Here is a 19,379-nt window from a genome sequence, read left to right as displayed (position 1 = left end):
AGGGATGCTCAGGGTGGGATTTTGGGGTGTCTGTGCAGAGCAGGAGTTGATCAGCGATCCCTGTGGGTCCCTCCCAGCTCAGGAGCTTCCATGGTTCCAGGCTGAGCTTGTTTGGGCGCTCCTGAGCTGTGTTCCCACAGCAGCTGAGGGTGCTTTGCCATCCCAGAGCCCCAGGATCACTGAGGTTGGAGTGCTGTGCCCAATGCCAGCCCTGTCCCCAGCCCAGAGCACTCGGTGCCCCCTCCAGGAGTTCAGAGATGGGCACTCCTGCCCACAGAGCAGATCCATGGCCGAGGCTTTTGTCTCCATTTCCATCCGTGCTGGCCCCTCCTGGAGCAGCTGTTCAGAGCTGCACACACCCCAGGGCCTGGCTGGGTCCCTCAGCTGGCACAAGGGGTGTGGGGGTGCCTGCAGAGGGAATCCACACCCCAGTGGCACCGAGCTGAGCCCAGCACTCAGCGAGGGGAGGGTGCTGGCATCCCTGGCCAGTGCCTGTGCTTGTTCGTGGCTCAGATCAGGGAATTGTTCAGCCTGGGGAAGCTCAGCCTTTAACCCCAGCGCTGCCAGGGCACCACTGACCCACATTCCCCTGTGCCACATCCACACCTTTGTAACCATTCCAGGGCTGGTGGTGGCAGCATCCCCTGGCAGGGCTGCAGGGACCCAGGAGAGCTCTGTGGCAGTCCAGGTGTCACAGGGGCTGTGTCCCCTCCAGGTGCCTGTTTGTGCTCCTGTTCTGTAACAGTGGCATGCTCAGGGGATTTGTGCCTTTAGCTGTGGCCACACCATGGCCAGCTCCTCACCTGGGACTGTCAGGCAGGCCTGGGAGGCTCCTGCTGCACACCTGAGATCCCCGCAGGATCCTGGAATGCTCTGGGTTGGGAGGGACCTTAAAGCTTTAGTGCCACCCCTGCCATGGCAGGGACACCTCCCACAGTCCCAGGGTGTCCCAGTGTCCAGCCTGGCCTTGGGCACTGCCAGGGATCCAGGGGCAGCCACAGCTGCTCTGGGAATCCCATCCCAGCCAGGAATTCCCAATTCCCAATCTCCCACCCATCCCTGCCCTCTGGCACTGGGAGCCATTCCCTGTGTCCTGTCCCTCCATCCTTGTCCCCAGCCCCTCTCCATCTTTCTTGTTTCTTTCCCCTGGTGGGCAGGCAGTGATTTGCTCCCATTTTAAGGTATTTTGGAGGACCCCCTGCTGAAGTTCAGTGATGAAATCTCTTTAGCCAGGCTCCCGTGTCCTACACTGTGTGTTCCAGGATAACAGGATGCTTCCCTGAAAACATCAGCTCCTGTCTGTGCTGCTAAAATCAGTGCCAGGGCTGTGGTGCAGCTCCCTCGGGAGTCATGGCAACTGTGATGCTGCAGATCCCTCTCTCTGATGGGAGTTGGATCCATCTCCTGTAAATCAGGCCTTGCACACTTGTGTAATTTTATTTTTTTTCTATTTTTGACTGTGCAGCTTAAGGAACATTGGCTATAAGGCTGATTGTGCAATTCTTAAATTTAATCCCTTATCCCTCTTTTGGGTTTATTTCAGCTTCTCATTGTTATTGTTGCCATTGGAAAAACTACCCCAGAGCCTCATGGAAAATTATTTTATACTTTTTAATGTCAGGAGGCAGCTGATAACAGAAACACCACAGGCATTATCAGCCTTTACAATGTGACTGAACCTTTGTGTGGTGCCTCTTGTGTGAATTAAAACTCAAATTGGGAATTAGAGGTGACAGTCAGGATCCTAAATTCTGTATTTCCAAGGAGGTGCTGGGGAAGGTTAAGGGGGAATGATGGAAAGTTTTCACTGGGCCAGGGTTGGGCTGTTGGATTCTGATTCTGATTCTGTTTCTGATCTGCTGCTCACGTCCCCCTTCCCTCTGCTCCTCAAGCTCTGTGTCAAAGGGAGAATTGCAGAAGATTTTTTTTTCAATCTGTCCTTGAATAATAGTCGATTTTAGAAAAAGAAATTAATTTGTTTCAGCGTTTGGGGGCTGTATCCTCTTATGGATTTTGATTTGCATAAGCTGTTCAGCCCAGGGCCAGCTCTGCAGCCGAGTGCTCGTTGCACAACCACCCTGTGGTGCTGACAGTCTGCTCCTGCATTCCTGCCCCAGTGGGGGCTGCTGGAGTGCTCATCTCATGCCTGGATCCCTCTTTCCCCCGTCCATCCCCATCCCTGGGGCTGCCTCCTGTCCCCAGCCCGTGCCAGGCTGTCTTGTGCCCATTGCCACAGCCACCCTGTGGCATGCAGGGCAGATTGCTCAACAGTTTGTGTGCAAATCAAATCCATTTAAAAGCAAGAAATGCCCATCCCTGTCTAATGACAGGATTTGCTTTGCTTTTGCAGCCACAGTGAAGCTCTTGCTGGAAGTATTTTCTTTCCCTGCCTGGTTTCCATTATTTTGAGTGGGCCTAGCGTTTGCACAGTAACCTTTCAGTCATGCCATGTTTGGAGTTCTCCTGTGGGACCCCAAAGTGTAATTGGGTTTGTCTGACAGGAATTCATCAGCTGATTAACACTGAGTTAATCAGGGCAGGGGCTGAGGATGTGCAAGTGCAGCCAGGCATCCTGAGATCATCAGCAGTTGTGTGCTGGTAATAACAGAGGTGCTCTGATAATGCTTTGGAAGTGCTCAGAATCACCATATTGCAGGCTGTGCATTAATTAAAGGCCTGTTAATTATCCCAGGGGGTGTGGGAGGGAGCTGAGCCCCACACGGTGTCACCAGCCAGGTCTGGCAGTGTCACAGGGCTTTGGGAGGGGACCTTGGCCCTGGGCTGCTCTCCTACCCTGGGAGTTTGGTTCAGCTTGAACAGAAGGCTTTGGGGAGGTGTTGCTTCTGTCCCTGGCTAAAAACTGAGCTGAGCTGAGCTGAGCTGAGCTGAGCTGAGCTGAGCTTACAGGATGCTTTTCCAGAGGTGCAGCTCTGCAGTGCTGGGTGCTCAGGGGCCTCTGATCCCACAGGATCACAGAATCCCTGAATGGTTGGGTTGGAAGGAACCTCAGACCTCACCCAGTGCCACCCCTGCCATGGCAGGGACACCTCCCAGGCTGCTCCCAGCCCCATCCAGCCTGGCCTGGGCACTGCCAGGGATGCAGGGGCAGCCCCAGCTGCTCTGGGCACCTCCCCACCTCCCAGGCAGGAATTCCTTCCCAATATCCCACCTAAATCCCCCTCCCTGTGCTGCCCCAGCCCTCAGCTCTGTGTTCTGTCGAGGTTCCCCAGAGCAGCTGACCCCAGTGCAGATGCCCCTGGTTTTCCCCAGCTGCTTTCCCCCCTGCTGCCCCAGTTCTGGTTCCTCTGCAGCTGATGCAGCCGTGCCCAGCTCTCCCCTGGAGCTGGTCCTGGGCCAGCCTTCCTGAGGCTGATCTCCTTCCTTTATTTTGTATTCCTGCTCATCCTTGACACTTGGATTTCCAGGAAAAGCTGGGAGTGAAACAAATCCACTTCTGGCTGCAGAGTCTGCCAGGCTGAGGCTGCTGACCACATTTCCTTATGGTGCTGTGTAACTTTCTGGGAAGTCTGAATTCCAAACCTCTTTCCCTGGCTGATGTCGCCAGTCTGTGGCTTGTGCATCATTTGGTGAACTTTGTGTTGCCTCTGCTCTATGAAATATCCCCACAATAAGCAAATATTGAGTTGGAAACACTCTGAGTGTGTTTGATTGCTGGTTTTGGCTGATCTCTGGTTTTTGATGTAAATTCTAAAGCGGGATTTGATCTGTAAATGACCCATCCTATAAAACATGAGGCTGTGTTTAAGGTTTGTACAACTCCACACCTTTGCAATGTTAACCTTATAGTACAAGGTTCTGGTGGTCAGAATCCTAAATATTCCAGTTTAATTAATCCTTCAGCCTGGTTCCTTGCAGCCTGTGGGAAGAAGTGAGGCGGGAGTTGGGCAGGGCTGGTTCCACAGCCCGTGTGTGTGTCAGCACAGGGGGCAGGGTGTGTAAATCCTATGTTCCTGGGCACACAGAGCGTGTCCTCGTGGCTCTGCCTGCTCTGATTGCTGTTCTTGCTAATAACTCTTAATTAGAGACCACACCAACCACGCTGGCACCGAGGAGCTCATCATCCTGGAAAGTGATGTTGCCTTAGAAACCAGCGCAAGAGGCTGCACAGAAACGATTGTGTTAGATTAAAGCAAAAAAAAAACCCCAGAGCATTAGCAGGGATAAGTAATAGCTTCGGGAGTGAAGCAAAAATAGAAGCACTAGGCTGATTCATCTGCTGAGGCTGGGAGGCTGCAGATTGGGTACCAGGGCTGACGTGGGATGTAGTGATCTCCGCCTGCTCCGGGGACTGGCACAGCCCAGCTCCACCTGGAGCAGCCCAGCGAGGGCTCAGCATCCCTTGGGATGGCTGCCCTTGGCAAGGGATCACTGGAAGCAGCCCAGTAGGTCTGAGTGCCTGCAGGGGTGGCTGGGGCTGGCACTGGGACTGGGCTGGGCGTGCTCAGCATCCTGGGCTGATCCTGTCAGCTCTAGCAAGCAGGGACGGGGTTTAATGGGGCTAAAAGGATGTGAGCAGGCAAACCAGAGCCTTCCTCCTTGTGAGCAGGCAAACCAGAGCCTTCCTCCTCAAGAGCAGGCAAACCAGAGCCTTCCTCCTTGTGAGCAGGCAAACCAGACCCTTCCTCCTTGTGAGCAGGCAAACCAGAGCCTTCCTCCTTGTGAACAGGCAAACCAGAGCCTTCCTCCCTGTGAACAGGCAAACCAGAGCCTTCCTCCTTGTGAGCAGGCAAACCAGAGCCTTCCTCCCTGTGAGCAGGCAAACCAGAGCCTTCCTCCTTCTGAGCAGGCAAACCAGAGCCTTCCTCCTCAAGAGCAGGCAAACCAGAGCCTTCCTCCTGTGAGCAGGCAAACCAGAGCCTTCCTCCTTGTGAGCAGGCAAACCAGAGCCTTCCTCCCTGTGAGTAGGCAAACCAGAGCCTTCCTCCTTGTGAGCAGGCAAACCAGAGCCTTCCTCCTTGTGAGCAGGCAAACCAGAGCCTTCCTCCTTGTGAACAGGCAAACCAGAGCCTTCCTCCTTGTGAACAGGCGAAATAGAGCCTTCCTCCTTGTGAGCAGGCAAACCAGACCCTTCCTCCTTGTGAGCAGGCAAACCAGAGCCTTCCTCCCTGTGAGTAGGCAAACCAGAGCCTTCCTCCTTGTGAGCAGGCAAACCAGAGCCTTCCTCCTTGTGAGCAGGCAAACCAGAGCCTTCCTTCTCAAGAGCAGGCTCTCTCCCCTCTGGGAGGGATGGGACCCTCAGGCAGTGGGGAAGCTCCACGTGCAGAGCTGGACCAAGGCCTGATTTGCAGGATCCTGTAATGGTGTCACTGCTCCTGCCTGGCATGAAGGGTGCTGGAGAGCCCAGAGGAGAGGGAAACCGCAGATTTGGTACTTGAAGAGCAGGAGATGTTCCTCCATGTTGAGCTGAGGGTAAAAGCAGTGGTGGAGCTCCTTTGAGGGTATCTGATTTTCCCTTCCAACCCAGCTCTGCTCCAGTGAGACCCTTCCTTACTTCAGTCTCCTCTCAAAAGCTGCCCAACATCCTTCCACCCTTTCTGGCTCATCTTCACTGACCACTTTGCCTTCTAATTCTTCAGAGAATTTAAGGTTTCTGGGAATCTAAAGGAACAAGAGGGAGCAAAGCTCTGCTGGGAGAGCTGCTGGTCACAGCGAGTGGCCATTCCTGGCCTTGCACAACCATCATGGCACAGCTTCAGAGGCAGAATATTCATAAATAGAAATTAAAAGAAAGGGACTGGGTAGAAGATAAAGGCCACTGGAGCTGGGCAGGGCTCTGGGAGCAGCATGCCCTGGGCAGGAGGAGGCTGTTGGGAAGCTCTCAGTGTATGAACTCTGCATTACCTCCATTAATGTCCTGAGAGATTAAATACTGGCTGACTTTGGAGATTTTTCATAGCTAAGCATTCTCCTGCTTCTGAGCATCCCAGGTATTGACTGTGGTTCATTTCCTGCATTAGAAAATATTATTTAATAAGGCAGCAGCAGTGGAGGCTGCTAGTGGCTGTGCACTGACATGGAGTCAGGCTTTTCTTCGCTGTGATGCAAATCCCTTCCATGATCCCAGGCTCTGAAGTACCAGCCCCAAAATCAAAGGGGTTTTCTCCTCTGTTAGAAATGGTTGACATTTGTTTTTCTTAAAAAAAAAAAATCAAATAAAAAGCTCCTAGGTGGTTTCAGAGAGCTTTACAGGGCTGCCCTCACTCCTAGGGAAGTGCTTTAAGGGATCTCTGGTGGATTGAGATTTCCTGTAAAAAAAAATCTTGGTTTGGATTGGGTGAGCAATGAAGGAATAACAGTAATTACATGGGACTAGAGGAACTCAGGGCCTGCCAGATTGGGGAGCACAGTCAGTACTTTCAGAGTGAGCAAGTGCTTGCAAACATTAGTCCTACATCAGGGAGGAGGGAGAGCACGAGCCGTGAGCTGAGAGCCCGTTTCCCACAGCAAAACACCTCAGAATATTTTAAAGCAGAGAAAAATTGTTGAGGCTCTTTGAGAAGTGAAGGTTGTGGGTGGAACTATTCTGGTTAATTAGAGGCTGTCAGGAAAGATTCATATAACTTACAGTTCCTTAGTCATTGTTTTTAAATATAGCAGTGCCTTAAATCCCAGGCTTAAATACAAGCAGATAAATGTGTGGATTGTAGCATTTCTCACAGCAGGTTCAATTCAGGGGGCGTAGTGGAACTTGCAGGCTCTGGGTATAAAAATACATTTCTTTCAGTTCAATTCGAGCAGGGGAGGCCTTTTCCATGAGCTCTGAGGACATTTTCTCCAGAGTGCGGTGACATCCGGGATGGTTCATGTGCTGTGACCCTGGCTCAGAGAGCAAAATCTGCCTCAGTCAAGGATTAAGCTGCACCAGACACTTAAGAATAAAAGCTGAATCTGCAGTTTGGTGCTAATGCATCCTCTGCAGCCCGGTTTAACCAGGGGAGTGGTGTCCAAATCATGACTCCCAGCTGAAGGAGCCCTATGGGGATGCTGGAACAGGGGTGCCTGAGGAGGGCACATCAGAGGTGTTGGGACTGGACTGGGATGGACCAACACAAAGTGTGCAGTGCTGGTGTGGGTGAAGGGTGACAGAAAAAATCCACCTGCAGCCAGGACAACAAGCAATGAAGTTGGTATTTTTGTCAGCTGGGGCACGTGTCTGGCTTGTCTGGCAAATTCTGTGCACCCAGAGGCTGTTTCAAAACACAGATATGTGGAATCTTTACGTCAGCTAAAAATATTGTAAGATATGTTCGTGTTCATAAAAATATGATGAAAATGAATCTTGCTGTATTTGAGACTCCAGGACCTTTCCAAACACATCCCATCACATCCTTTTCAGCTTTGTCCTCTTGCTTACGGGAGTGATCCGGTTTGTGAATTGTGAAATGCTCATTACAGCAGGACTTGTGATCACTGTTGACTCCAGAAGAATATATTAAAATTCACAGAAAACAAAGCCCTTGTGCTGAAAGGGCTCATTCTGCGCTGTGCTGCTGGGGCTGGGCTGGGGGGGCCGTGCCTTGGTTTGCTTTGGGGGGGAATTGCTGACCTTGGGTCCTGCGTGTTCTTGGAATGGCTCGTCAGCAGGAACTGATACCGATCAAGGCATCGATCGCAGCACAGCTTGGCAGAGCAAAGGGAGAGGCTGAAATCCCCCCAAACGTGTCGGGACCCCCCAAAGGCTGCTGACAGCAGAACCCTTCCCCTGAGCCGATAAACCCCGGCAGCCTCAGCCCGCGGCCGGGCGCTCGCCTTCCCCAAGTGAATTCCGGAGGATTCTCCACAAAAGGATGCAACCTGCCGGTTTCTTTTGAACTAGTGGCTGCCTGCAGTAAGTGAAGGCGACGGCGCAGGGGGTGGGGAGGACGGGGTTTGTCACGAATACCGGGGGCACGCCGTGTCGTCACGGCAGCGAGCCCGGCGCGCCGAGCGCTGCAGCGGAGCCGCGGAGCCGCCGCGATGTCCCTCTCCAACCAGCAGCCCGAGTACAGCCCGCTGGGCAAGGGCAAGAGCCCCGAGAGCTTCCCGGCCGCCTTCCACCGCATGGAGTCCCCGAAAGACTTCGGCAAAACCGAATTCGAGTGGCAGAGGACGGAGGGGAAGCTTAACGAGATTGGCTTGAACGTGAACTCGGGGGGACCGATTAAGGATGGGCTCGTTAAGAACGCCGGTTTCACGGATGAGGACAAGCTCTGCTTCTTCGAGGGAAAGCTAGACAAAGAGCTAAAAATAGCTCAGAAAGACAAAAGAGAATTTGAGGTGCCCGGCAAGAAATACCAGGCGGCTGCAGGTCACCTTGAGAGCTGGTCCCTGATTTCGGAAACCTTTCCTTCTGCTGAAGGCAACTTCGGGAACCCTAAAGCCACCGATTTCCGCGTGGGACAGGCGGCAGCCGAAAAAGCCGCTCCCGGGCTGGGTAAAAATGAAGCCATCACCGACCAGGAGAAAGCCGTGGGTAAGGCTGGGATGGAGACCAAGTGCCAGCCGGAGCCGAAGCTGCCCCATCTCTCCGTGCCGGAGAGCGATGCCGGCAAATACATGAAGGAGCAGGAAATCAGCGTCTGGAACCCCAATTTCCAGCCCATCCTGCCGAACGACTCGGGGTCTAAAGAAGCGGCCGTGAAAAAAGATGGAGCCCCCGGCTATTGTGTCCTGGGGGTGCTTAACGAGAGCTCCGGGCAGAGCGGGCTCCGTTCCCCCGCTCCGGCTGCCAAAGCCGCCCCTCCGACCACCACCGTGGAGCTGGCCCAGGACGAGTCCAAAAGCAGCGACCTGAGCGAGAGCCCCGAGCTGGAGGAGGAGATGGAGGAGCAGCTGGGCTCTGAGGGCAGTTTGCTGGCCAGGGCTGCCCACCAGAGGAAGGCGATGAGGCGTGCGATGTCAGAGTGCTCTCACTTGTCGGTGCCCCTAACCCTTAACCTGGCCGATAAATACCCTGAGCCGGTGCTTAGAGAAGACGTCGCCACTGGGCTGCTCTCTCCTAATAGCAGCCTGACCCAGAGCCGCAGCCCCACGGCCGCCAAGCCGAGCTCCCCGATGAAGCGCTCGCTGACGGTGGCGGAGGAGCAGGCGGCGCTGGGCGGCCCCGCGGCCCCGCCGAGCCCCGGCCCCGGCGCGCAGCCCCCGGCCCCGGCGCGGGAGGAGCCGGCCGCCAAGAAGCGAGAGGAGTGGAACGGCAGCAACTCGCTCAAGAAAGAGCTGGGCAGCCCGAGCGCCTTCCACAGCAAGCTGGAGCAGATCCCCGAGCTCGGCGGCCAGGACAAAGAGCGGCAGGAGGCGGCGGCCAAGAGGGACAAGAGGGACGGCGGCGATGGAGCGCCGGGGCTCGATGCTCCCAAAGGCAAAGGCGCCGAGCCGGAGCCCGGCAAAGCGGCTCCTCTGGAGAGGAAAGAAATCGAGGTCAGCAATGTGCAGAGCTCTCCGTCTCCCAAGCAAGGAGATCTACCACGTGATGGTATGTCAGTAATTTTTACCTCTCCGGGCAGGGAGCGGACGGGAGCTGGGAGTGCTCAGTGACTTCAGAGCGCACCTGGGAGCCCGGCACCGCCGCGCTCCGCAGGCAGAACAAAGGATGGCTCTGTACGGATAGAAACGGAGGGGAAAAGGGGAAAATTAATTGCCTGGCTGGCTGCTCAGCGTCTGTTGCAGCAGCAGCTGTTAATGGGTTGTCAGGATCCTAAACTTGAGCGATGGATTTTCAGATCCGTGGCATCCACAGGGGTCCCCGCCAGTGTCCCCCGGGTCCCCTCCTGCCACACCTCCCCCGAGCAGAGGTACCCCAGATCACGAGCTGCATTGTGAGAGCAGGGTGATAGCAAAGTTAAACCCTTTCAGCCCCTGCCAAAAAAATCTGCGGGTTGTGCTTTTCCCGTAAGCTTCTGGCACTCAGTTTGAGGGGAGCACAAGAGCGATGGGTGCGATGATTTATGGAGTTAAGCTCTTCCCGGTGCTGAAATTCAAAGTGGAATTTCCCTGTCACTTTCTGGAAGCTCTTTCCCAAACCCCCCGTTTGAATGGAGCCGTTCCCATTCCAAGGGTCAATAGCAGCTTGTTGTGTTCTATGGGGTTTGTTGTTTCAATGGTGCTGTGGTGTATGAGGTCACTCTTCCCGGATTTTAAATCTGTGAGAAGAGTAGTTAATCTTTGTTCTCCCGCCTGGAACAACATCTCTGTGTCCCCCCTGGCAGCCCCAGCCAGCAATAAACCTGCTTTTTTCCCAGATTTTGGATGCGACCGCGGTGTTTGTGCTTTGTCTGCCGCCCGCATTAACGAGAGGAGAGAAAATGTGTCAGGGGATAAAGACAAAAGATTTGCAAGAGAATTTTTGCATCCTCTTGTAGCCAGCTGGGAGGGCTGATGTGAAATGGAAAGTGTCGCGTTGTCGAGGGAGGGGAGGGTACAGCTCAGGTGTGCAGGGAGTGAGCTCCTCAGGTGGAGCCCCAAAACTCTTGGGGTGAGCTGAGCTCTCTGCGCGGGGCAGGGCAGCCCCGAGGGGCTGTGCTCTCACAGCCCTGGGTTTGCTCTCCTCTGGGTTTGTGGTGTGTGAGTGACACCCCATGGTCACTCTGGCAGCTCTCACTGCTGGGCTCTGCGTGGCCCCCCAGCCATTGGCCACTCAGCACTGCTGGGCCTAATGGGAGCTCTGCTTTCTCCACTTATCTCCCTAGATGCTTCAGTTCCCAACCTCATGTTTGGGGAGCATTTGGGCAGTACAAACTCCCCTCTGTGTTCTGCCAGCATGTCTCACCTTTTCACTGAACCACAGGATCCCAGGATGGGCTGGGGCTGGGCTGGAGGGACCTCAGAGCCCATCCATGCCACCCCTGCCATGGACAGGGACACCTTCCCCTACCCCAGGCTGCTCCAAGCCCTGTCCAGCCTGGCCTGGGACACTGCCAGGGATGGGGTGTTGAGGATGGGGAGATCCTTCCCTTTCCATCCTCTCAGTGTTCCCTGGTTCTTCACAGTTGGCTCCAGGGACAGATTTTAATGAGCTTGGGTAGCCCTGGCTCCTTGGCACCTGAGCAGAGCTGTCAGCTCCTGGCAGGCAGGTGGGAGCCCCTCGCTGCCCTGTGGTGATCCTGGCTTGAGCCAGGGTGGGACAGGACACCTGGGGAGGTTCCCTTGGACTCAGGTCAGACCCTCGTGTTCCGTGGTCACCTGGGCTTGATTTTGTACCCAAACATGAGAGAGCCATCAGTTGTCTTGGGAACTGAAACATGGCAGGAGTAAAGTGGTGTTGACAGCAAATGTGGAGCAGAAAAAACCCCAAAAATGATTAATTTGTGCACACCTTTCATGTCAGAGTTCTCGGGGTGAAGGAGCTTGCCATCACCTTTCATGTCACAGATCTTTGGGAGTTTGCTGATATCTTTCACGTCCCAGGTTTTTTGGGGTTTGATGACAACATTCATGTCACAGTTTTAGGGGTTTGCTGACACTTTCCATGTCCCATTTTTTGGGGGTGATGGTGTTTGCTGACACTTTCCATGTCCCACTTTTTTGGGGGTAATGGGATTTGCCAACACCTGCCCTGACACCAAGGTTTAGTTTACAAGACAAATCAGCAAGAAGGTTCATGTTTTGGGCAACTGGGACCCCCAGTTTGGTTTGGGTGGTGAATTCTGTCCAGCTCAAGGGACAGCTGTTTGAAAGCACAGCTCTGTGGGATCTTTAAATCAGACAAAACATTTAAAACCTCATCTGAAGTGGATTGACATGTTTTCCCCAGAGGGGCTGAGCATCAGTGATGGAAAGGTCACTGAGATGGGAGTGCTCCCAGTGTTCTGGCTGGGTTGTGCTTTGCAGATGGTTTATTCAGATTGCCAAGGGTTTTTTAGCATTTGGTTTAAAATTTTGCTCTTGCAATCTTTATTATGAAAGCTTGTTTGTTGTCCTCACAATCACAGGTCTGGGTGAGCTGATACAGAGATAACTGAGCTGGCAGAGCTCTCACAGGCATCAGTATCGTAGAATTTGAAAAGTTGTTTTCTGCTCTTCGTAATTTTTACTCTTTTAATCTCTGGGTTTTTCCTCTCCTGGGAGTAAACAAAGCAGTAAATGCAATGAAATGTTTTCTATATGTGCAGTTTAGAGGATTTTCAGAACCAGACAGAAGTTCCTCAGATGTTCCTGAAAAGCTTTCCAGCTTTCTGTGCTGGGGATTTTTCCCTCTCCCCTGTTAATCAGCAGAGAGGTGGTTATAGTAAAAATAACTCCCCCAGCAGGCAGTGCAGGCTGGAAGGTGGAGCTGGTGCTAAATCCCTCCTGTGCCTTTCATTCAGGCTCAGTTCCTGTCCTGAGATCCTCATCAGCCTCATCCCAGCCCTCCCCTTGCAGCTCTCATCCACCCACCAGGCACAGTGCTCAGAGCCTCCATTTGATCTGACACAGAGGCTTTTTCCTGCTTTTTGTTAACCCCTCTCTTTGTCTGCCTGCTCTGTCTGTTCACCCTGACCTCAGTGCTCACACCTGGGGTAACAAATTCTGTCACTTGCACCTTTTGTCAGCCTAAAAATACTTTAAAGAACTGTGCAGCCTGATCCCAATCATTTGTATGGTATCTCCACTTACAGCAGACTTCCTTGGTTCTGCCCCTCCAGGGCTGTGGGACTTTTTGCTAAATATCTGCTCCTCTTGTGTTCTTTTAATAGAAAGAATTAGTAGAATTGTACATAAAACTTACTTTTCTTCCTTGCAGACAGGTGGGTGTTGGTGTGATCACAGAATCCCAGGATAGTTTGATTGGAAGGGACCTTAAAGCCCCTCTGGTGATGGCACATGTAGTTTAATTTTATTTTAATTTCATTTTAAAAGCTGCCCCAAAGATGCTCCCAGTCCAAGCCCTGGCGTGCCCAGGATGGGTATTTATTTTCAGCCAGGAGATCCTGGCTGCAGATTAGTCCTGCTCAGAGCTGAGCCCCAGCACCTGCCCAGCTCCCTCAGGAATCAAATCTCCCTGGCCAGGTTGTTCCCAGCCCTGGGGACAGGTGTGACACCTGAGTGTTGTGTGATTTATTGGCATTTCTTTGCACCCAGTGTCACCTCCAGCAGGGATGTCCTTCAGCACTGCCCTGGCCTCTCCCTGAAATGTTTCCTGCTCTGGAACACCAGGAATTGCAGTTTGGGTCTGTCACACCCAACACCAGCTCATTTTGCATCAGGAAACCATCCTGGGTTCCAGCTCAGGTTTTTTGTACTCCATGAAGTCCAGCCTAGCTCCCAGTCTCCTGAAGGATGTTTTTTCAGCAGAACACTGAGTTTTAGAGGAGTACAGAATCCAGGAGTCCCAGCATGAGGGTGTGAGAGCCCTGGCCTCAGGTTTGCACTGATTGAAGTGAGTGCTGGGATTGGGAATGTAAAAAAAACCTGTAAAAAGCCAACACTGCATTGGTGGTGTGGGGGCACAGGAAATGTGTTTGTCATAGGAGAAAAAAGACATGAGTGACTGCAGCTGCTCTGGGCCTGGGTGGGACTGGGGGACACTGGGGAGCCTCCCTGGAATTCATTGCATCATTAGTGACACCTTTGTGCTTGGCTGTTCCAAGGCAGGATTGTCTTTATTTCACATTTTGAACAGTGTGGGACAGTTTTATGCCTTCAGACACTGAAACACTGAGAGGGGCTTTGGGCAAAGGCCTGGAGGGACAGGACCCAGGGAATGGCTCCCAGTGCCAGAGGGCAGGGATGGATGGGAGATTGGGAATGGGCAATTCCTGGCTGGGATGGAATTCCCAGAGCAGCTGTGGCTGCCCTGGATCCCTGGCAGTGCCCAAGGCCAGGCTGGACATTGGGACACCCTGGGGCAGTGGGAGGTGTCCCTGCCATGGCAGGGGTGGCACTGAAGCTTTAAGGTCCCTCCCAACCCAGACCAGTCTGGGAATCTCTGAATTCCCTGTAAATCCCCTGTAAATCCCCTTGTCCCCTGGCCCAAGCACTGCCCCAGCTCAGGTGGCACCTGGAGATTCTCTGGGGTTTCACCAACATTCAGAGCAGCTTTAGGGCCAGCCTGAAATGGAATTTGGGCTCTGTCTCGTGCCTGCTCCTCCCTGGGTGTCCTGCCCAAGGCAGCTGCAGGTCAGGGGGGTTTGCTGTCACTGTGGTGGGAGCTGTTACTCAGAGCAGCCTCACCATTCCAGTCAGGCCCTGTTGGATAAAAGTGGGAGGCACTTCAGGTTGTTCTCATTTAGGATTTCTCTTGCTGGGGTACAAATAGAGTCTTAACAATCCTTAGGTTTACAAATGCAGGCAAAGAGGACATCTGATTTATTCTCAATTCTTGATAACCAGGGAAAATGTACACATTGACTGAGTTGCACTTGTTGCCAAATAAAATGCTGAGCCCTCTGCATTTGGGTCAAGCAGGAGATGTTGATTCTGCCTTTTCTGGGGAGGAGGAAGCAGCTCAGGGTTGCATTTCTGTTCAAACCAAGATTTGTTGTACTTGTAGATACTTTTCTGAAGAGCCTTAGACAAAAAAAGCTTTATTTGAGGGTGGGTTTTGGGATGCAGCTGCTCCTTTGGGGTGCTGAGGGATGAGGAAGGAGCTGAGGGATGAGGAAGGAGCAGAGGGATGAGGAAGGAACTGAGGATGAGGAAGGAGCTGAGGATGAGGAAGGAGCTGAGGGATGAGGAAGGAGCTGAGGATGAGGAAGGAGATGAGGGATGAGGAAGGAGCTGAGGAATGAGGAAGGAGCTGAGGATGAGGAAGGAGCTGAGGGATAAGGAAGGAGCTGAGGATGAGGAAGGCACTGAGGGATGAGGAAGGAGCTGAGGATGAGGAAGGAGCTGAGGATGAGGAAGGAGCTGGTCCCTCTCTATGGTTCCCCATGAGCAGGTTTTGTTCAGGGCTTGTTTACGTTCAAGAGGGAGAGTAAAGACAAGGATGGTCATTGCCTTATTGCTTAATCTATTTCTCTTAATGGATTTTCAGCTGATGACTCTAATCCCGATGAGAATTATGGAGCTGTTTCATTGAATGATGTTTTAGTTGGGCTTAGCCTGCTAAATATCCCTGGCTGGGGATCTGGGGATGATGCCTGGCCTGGTTCACGTTGGGCTGCAGCTGCAGGCAGGGCAGGTGACACAGGGACTGCCACACGGAGCCACAGGGACAGATCTGGGGATACAGCCTCAAACACCCATGGAAATCTCCTTTATTGGAGGGAGGAAGGAATCACAGAGAAATGGGGAGTGTCCTGAGGCAGGAGGGACCCACAGGCATCATTGATCCAACACCTGGCCCTGCCCAGACACCCCAAAATCCCACCCTGGGCATCCCTGGGAGTGCTGCCCAAACTCTCCTGGGGCTCTGGCAGGGCTGGGAATGCTCCCGTGCCCTGGGGAGCCTGGCCAGGCCCAGCAGCCTCTGGATGGGACACGAGGAGCAGCAAACCCCAAAAAGCAGGATGGGGTTCCACATCCAGCCTTTGCCAGGAACACCTCTGGCCTGGTGAGAGGAGCCCAAGACAGCTCCTACCAGGGCCTGCCTTTTGGCATGAGGATGGATTTTTGGGAGTTCTTGCTCTTTCCTAAGCTGCTGGTTGGTGTTGAGCTGCTCACAGGCGTTGCTCCTGAGCTCTGTGATTTATAAATCAGTGCAGTAACACAGTTTAACTTCAAAAAGATCCTCCTGGGTGCATTTCTGTAAGTGCTGTTGCCTCATTTTACTTCTTCAGGAAATACAAACAGCAGAGCTTTTCAGGCTTTGTGCCTGTTTGGGTTTTTCACATGGAGTTGCAGCTTTTGTGAGAGCTGTTACTCAAAGCTGAAGGTTTGTGTTTGCTCCCTCCTGGCTCAGCTCAGCATCACCTCACACCAGCTGGGACTCCACACTGGATTTGTAGGATGGAGGTGCCATAAGGATAATTCTGCGTGGCTTTCCTCCAGCACAGGGACTTGGAGGAATCCAGAAAGAGAAAACAAAAGAAAAAAACTCTGTTAATTCATAAATCCTACTGTTTGAAAGAGGGAAAGGTCAGGTGAAGATAAATGGAAAAAAATCCTGGTTGTGAGGGTGGAGAGGTGCCCAGAGCAGCTGTGGCTGCCCCTGGATCCCTGGCAGTGCCCAAGGCCAGGCTGGACAGGGCTGGGAGCACCTGGGACAGTGGGAGGTGTCCCTGCCATGGCAGGGGGTTGATGATCTTTAGGGTCTCTCCATCCCAAACCATCCTGGGATTCCATAATTCCATGTGCTTGCCTTTGAGTCCAATGTCTCAGTGCACACCTGGTCCTCCAGGGGCTCTCTGGAATGAGAGCTGTGATAAATAAATAAACAAAAAAACAAACAAATAAATAAATAATCCTGGGGGAGCTGGCCCAGGCAGTGGCCAAATGAGACTCCTGAGCCTGGAACAGGGAATGTGGGGAGGCAGGGAGGAGGTTGTGGTTGTGTCTGCAAAGTCATCAGTGGCAGGGGAGTTGTGAACAAGAAGAGACAGTTCTGCTTTTCCAGGATAGGAATGTGGGTCAGCAAACGAAAATAACAGCAGCAGCTGAAAGCAAACCGTGCTGGGTGACTGCTGAGAGATTTCAGCAAAGCTGTAAAACAGCTCCTGCCAGCAATTTGGGAACTGTGAGATTTTAGCTTTCTATTTTTTTTACCAGGAGGGTGATCAGACAGAGGAGCAGCAGCTCCCAGCTGTGGAATCTCCATTGCTGGAGGTGCTCAGAGGAAGATTGAACACCCTGAGCATCAGGAGGAGCTGGGCTGGGGGATTGGGGTAAAGGACCTTAAAGCTCATCCAGTGCCACCCCTGCCATGGCAGGGACACCTCCCCCTGTCCCAGGGACACCTCCTCCTGTCCCGGGCTGCTCCAAGCTCCAGCCTGGCCCTGGCACTGCCAGGGATCCAGGGGCAGCCACAGCTGCTCTGGCCACCCTGTGCAAGAGCTTCATCATTATAGGAATGATCTATTGATAGGAATCATGATAAGAGAAATGATAGGAATCATTTATTGATAGGAATCATGGTAAGAGAAATGATAGGAATCATTTATTGATAGGAATCATGATAAGAGAAATGATAGGAATCATTTATTGATAGAAATCGTGATAGGAAAAATGATAGGAATGATTGATAGGAATCGTGATAGGAAAAATGCTAGGAATGATTTATTGATAGGAATCATGATATGCAAATGATAGGAATGATTTATTGATAGGAATCGTGATAGGAAAAATGCTAGGAATGATTTATTGATAGGAATCATGATAGGAGAAATGCTAGGAATCATTTCTTGATAGGAATAATGATAGGAGAAATGATAGGAATAATTTCTTGATAGGAATCATGATATGCAAATGATAGGAATGATTTATTGTTAGGAATCATGACAGGAAAAATGCTAGGAATAATTTATTGATAGGAATCGTAATAGGAAAAATGCTAGGAATGGTTTATTGATAGGAATAATGATAGGAGAAATGATAGGAATAATTTCTTGATAGGAATCGTGATAGGAGAAATGATAGGAATCATTTCTTGATAGGAATAATGACAGGAATCATTTATTGATAGGAATCATGACTGAAAAAATGCTAGGAATAATTTATTGTTAGGAATCATGTTAGGAAAAGTGATAGGAATCATTTATTGCAGTGTTGCTCTAGGAACCTGTTGGGACATGCCAAGAATTGTGATTTTCCCCATTAGGAGCAGGAGTGGTGAGGACAGGGACGGGGATGGAGGCACTGGCAGCACAGTGCCAGCCGTGTGGAGAGGAGCTGCTGCTGTCTGTGCCTGGGGGGATCCGTGGGGTGGCAGATGGCAATGTCCTTCCCTGGCTCCTTGAAGCCCCTGGCCCTGGTGCTGCTGACTCAGCTCAGGGCACGGCAGCTCCAACCAAATGCCTTTCAAACACCTTCCAGGCCTTCTCCTCTGCCTGGGGGAGCAGGCAAACTGAAAAGTCTCCTAAATAATTCTTGCACCCTAATGAACAAATTTGATTAAGGTTTGGCAGCTTTGCCTAATATTCCCTGTAACTAGGAAATGGTGCCAGTTCTCTGCTCTGAGAACAGCCTCGTAATTAAACCATGAATGAGAGAAATGTCCTGATGAGCACAGGACAAATGAATATTAAACCCCAAAGCTCTCCTTCTGTAATCCCTGGGGGATGGGGCAGGGTTGTGTGTCCTGGGATGTCAGAGTCTCAGAGAGATGGAGCCTGAGTTGTGACCCCTCAAGTAGAGAAGGTCTCTACCCAATTCCCCTGAATAATAATAATAATAATAATAATAATAATAATAATAATAATAATAATAATAATAATGATGATGATGATGATGATGATGATGATGATGATGATGATGATGATGATGATGATGGTGATGATGATGGTGATGATGATGATGAATGGTTTAGGTTGGAGGGACCTCAAAGCCCATCCAGTGCCACCCCTGCCATGGCAGGGACACCTCCCACTGTCCCAGGCTGCTCCATCCTGGCCTTGGGCACTTCAGGGATGCAGGGGCAGCCACAGCTGCTCTGGGAATTCTATTCTAGGGCCTGTCCATCCTCCCAGGGAGCAATTCCTTCCCAATATCCCATTTGACCTTACCCTGTGGCAGTGGGAAGCCATTCCCTGTGTCCTGTCCTGGTTTTTATTCACCTTCTGTTAAGCAACATGAAATAACATGAAATTCATGCTGTCACTGGTTCAGAAATGTGGGAGCTGCTGGAGTTCAGGTCCTGACCCTCTGGGTGTTGCAGGATTTGAGGAGCACTCCCTGATGCTGGGAATTCTTGTCATGGGTGCTGCAACCCCTCATCAGGCAGAGGTTTAGTGTTGGTGCTGAATTAGCTGAAATAATTAATGACAGCAGCTTTTACCACTGGAAGTCACCTTGATGTGGGGGATATTTGAGACTGGTAGGACTCCAAACGAAGCAGTTCTGGGAGCAGAGAGAAGGGAATGGGCAGGAGTTGTGTTTCAGCAGAGGGAACTGCTGAAACTGCTGCTGCTGGCATTGCTGTGCACGGACCTGACAGGTGAAACCAGGAGAGAAAGGATTATTGAAATGCAGGGGAGGAATCAGAGAGCAGCCAATACAGATCAGCTGCAATAAAAACAGGTTTTCCAGGTGAACAGACACAATTCCCAAGGATTTTGCATTAAAGCAGGTGTTCAGCCTCTACATTTTGCTGATTTTCCTTCACAACCCTCTTATGTGCCCAGGATGCTCAGCCCAGTGCTGCAAAACTGGAAGGCCAGATGGGCAGGAAGGGGTTAAACCAATTCAGGGGGAAAAAAGGCTTATCCTGAGCTTACCCTGGAGTCAGAACACAAAAACAACAACCCATACTCTGGTGGGAGGGAGGCACGGGGTGATTTTATTTTCCTGCCTTGTACCAGGACTGAGGC

At 51.9% G+C, this 19,379-nt stretch overlaps 1 protein-coding gene across 13 annotated transcripts in view; it reads left to right on the top strand.

Moving 5' to 3' along the window:
* The window catches only part of MAP4 (microtubule associated protein 4), a 154,692-nt gene that overhangs the window by 105,204 nt on the left and 30,109 nt on the right, over positions 1–19,379 (top strand). Inside the window, exon 1 of one of the 13 annotated variants that reach the window (XM_063161878.1) lies at positions 7,929–9,472. The exons of 11 other annotated variants lie outside the window; for them this stretch is intronic. In XM_063161878.1, the coding sequence (XP_063017948.1) occupies positions 7,978–9,472 (1,495 nt within the window). In that variant the 5' untranslated portion in view covers positions 7,929–7,977. Of the gene's footprint in view, positions 1–7,928; positions 9,473–19,379 lie in introns of those variants that run through there. One more of the 13 variants, XM_063161790.1, reaches the window with a different exon arrangement.

Source organism: Melospiza melodia, chromosome 1, assembly GCF_035770615.1.
Source record: "Melospiza melodia melodia isolate bMelMel2 chromosome 1, bMelMel2.pri, whole genome shotgun sequence".
Classification (NCBI taxonomy): Eukaryota; Metazoa; Chordata; class Aves; order Passeriformes; family Passerellidae; genus Melospiza; species Melospiza melodia.
The sequence above is the reverse complement of the archived record's forward strand: the minus strand, read 5'-3'. Positions and strand labels throughout refer to the sequence as shown.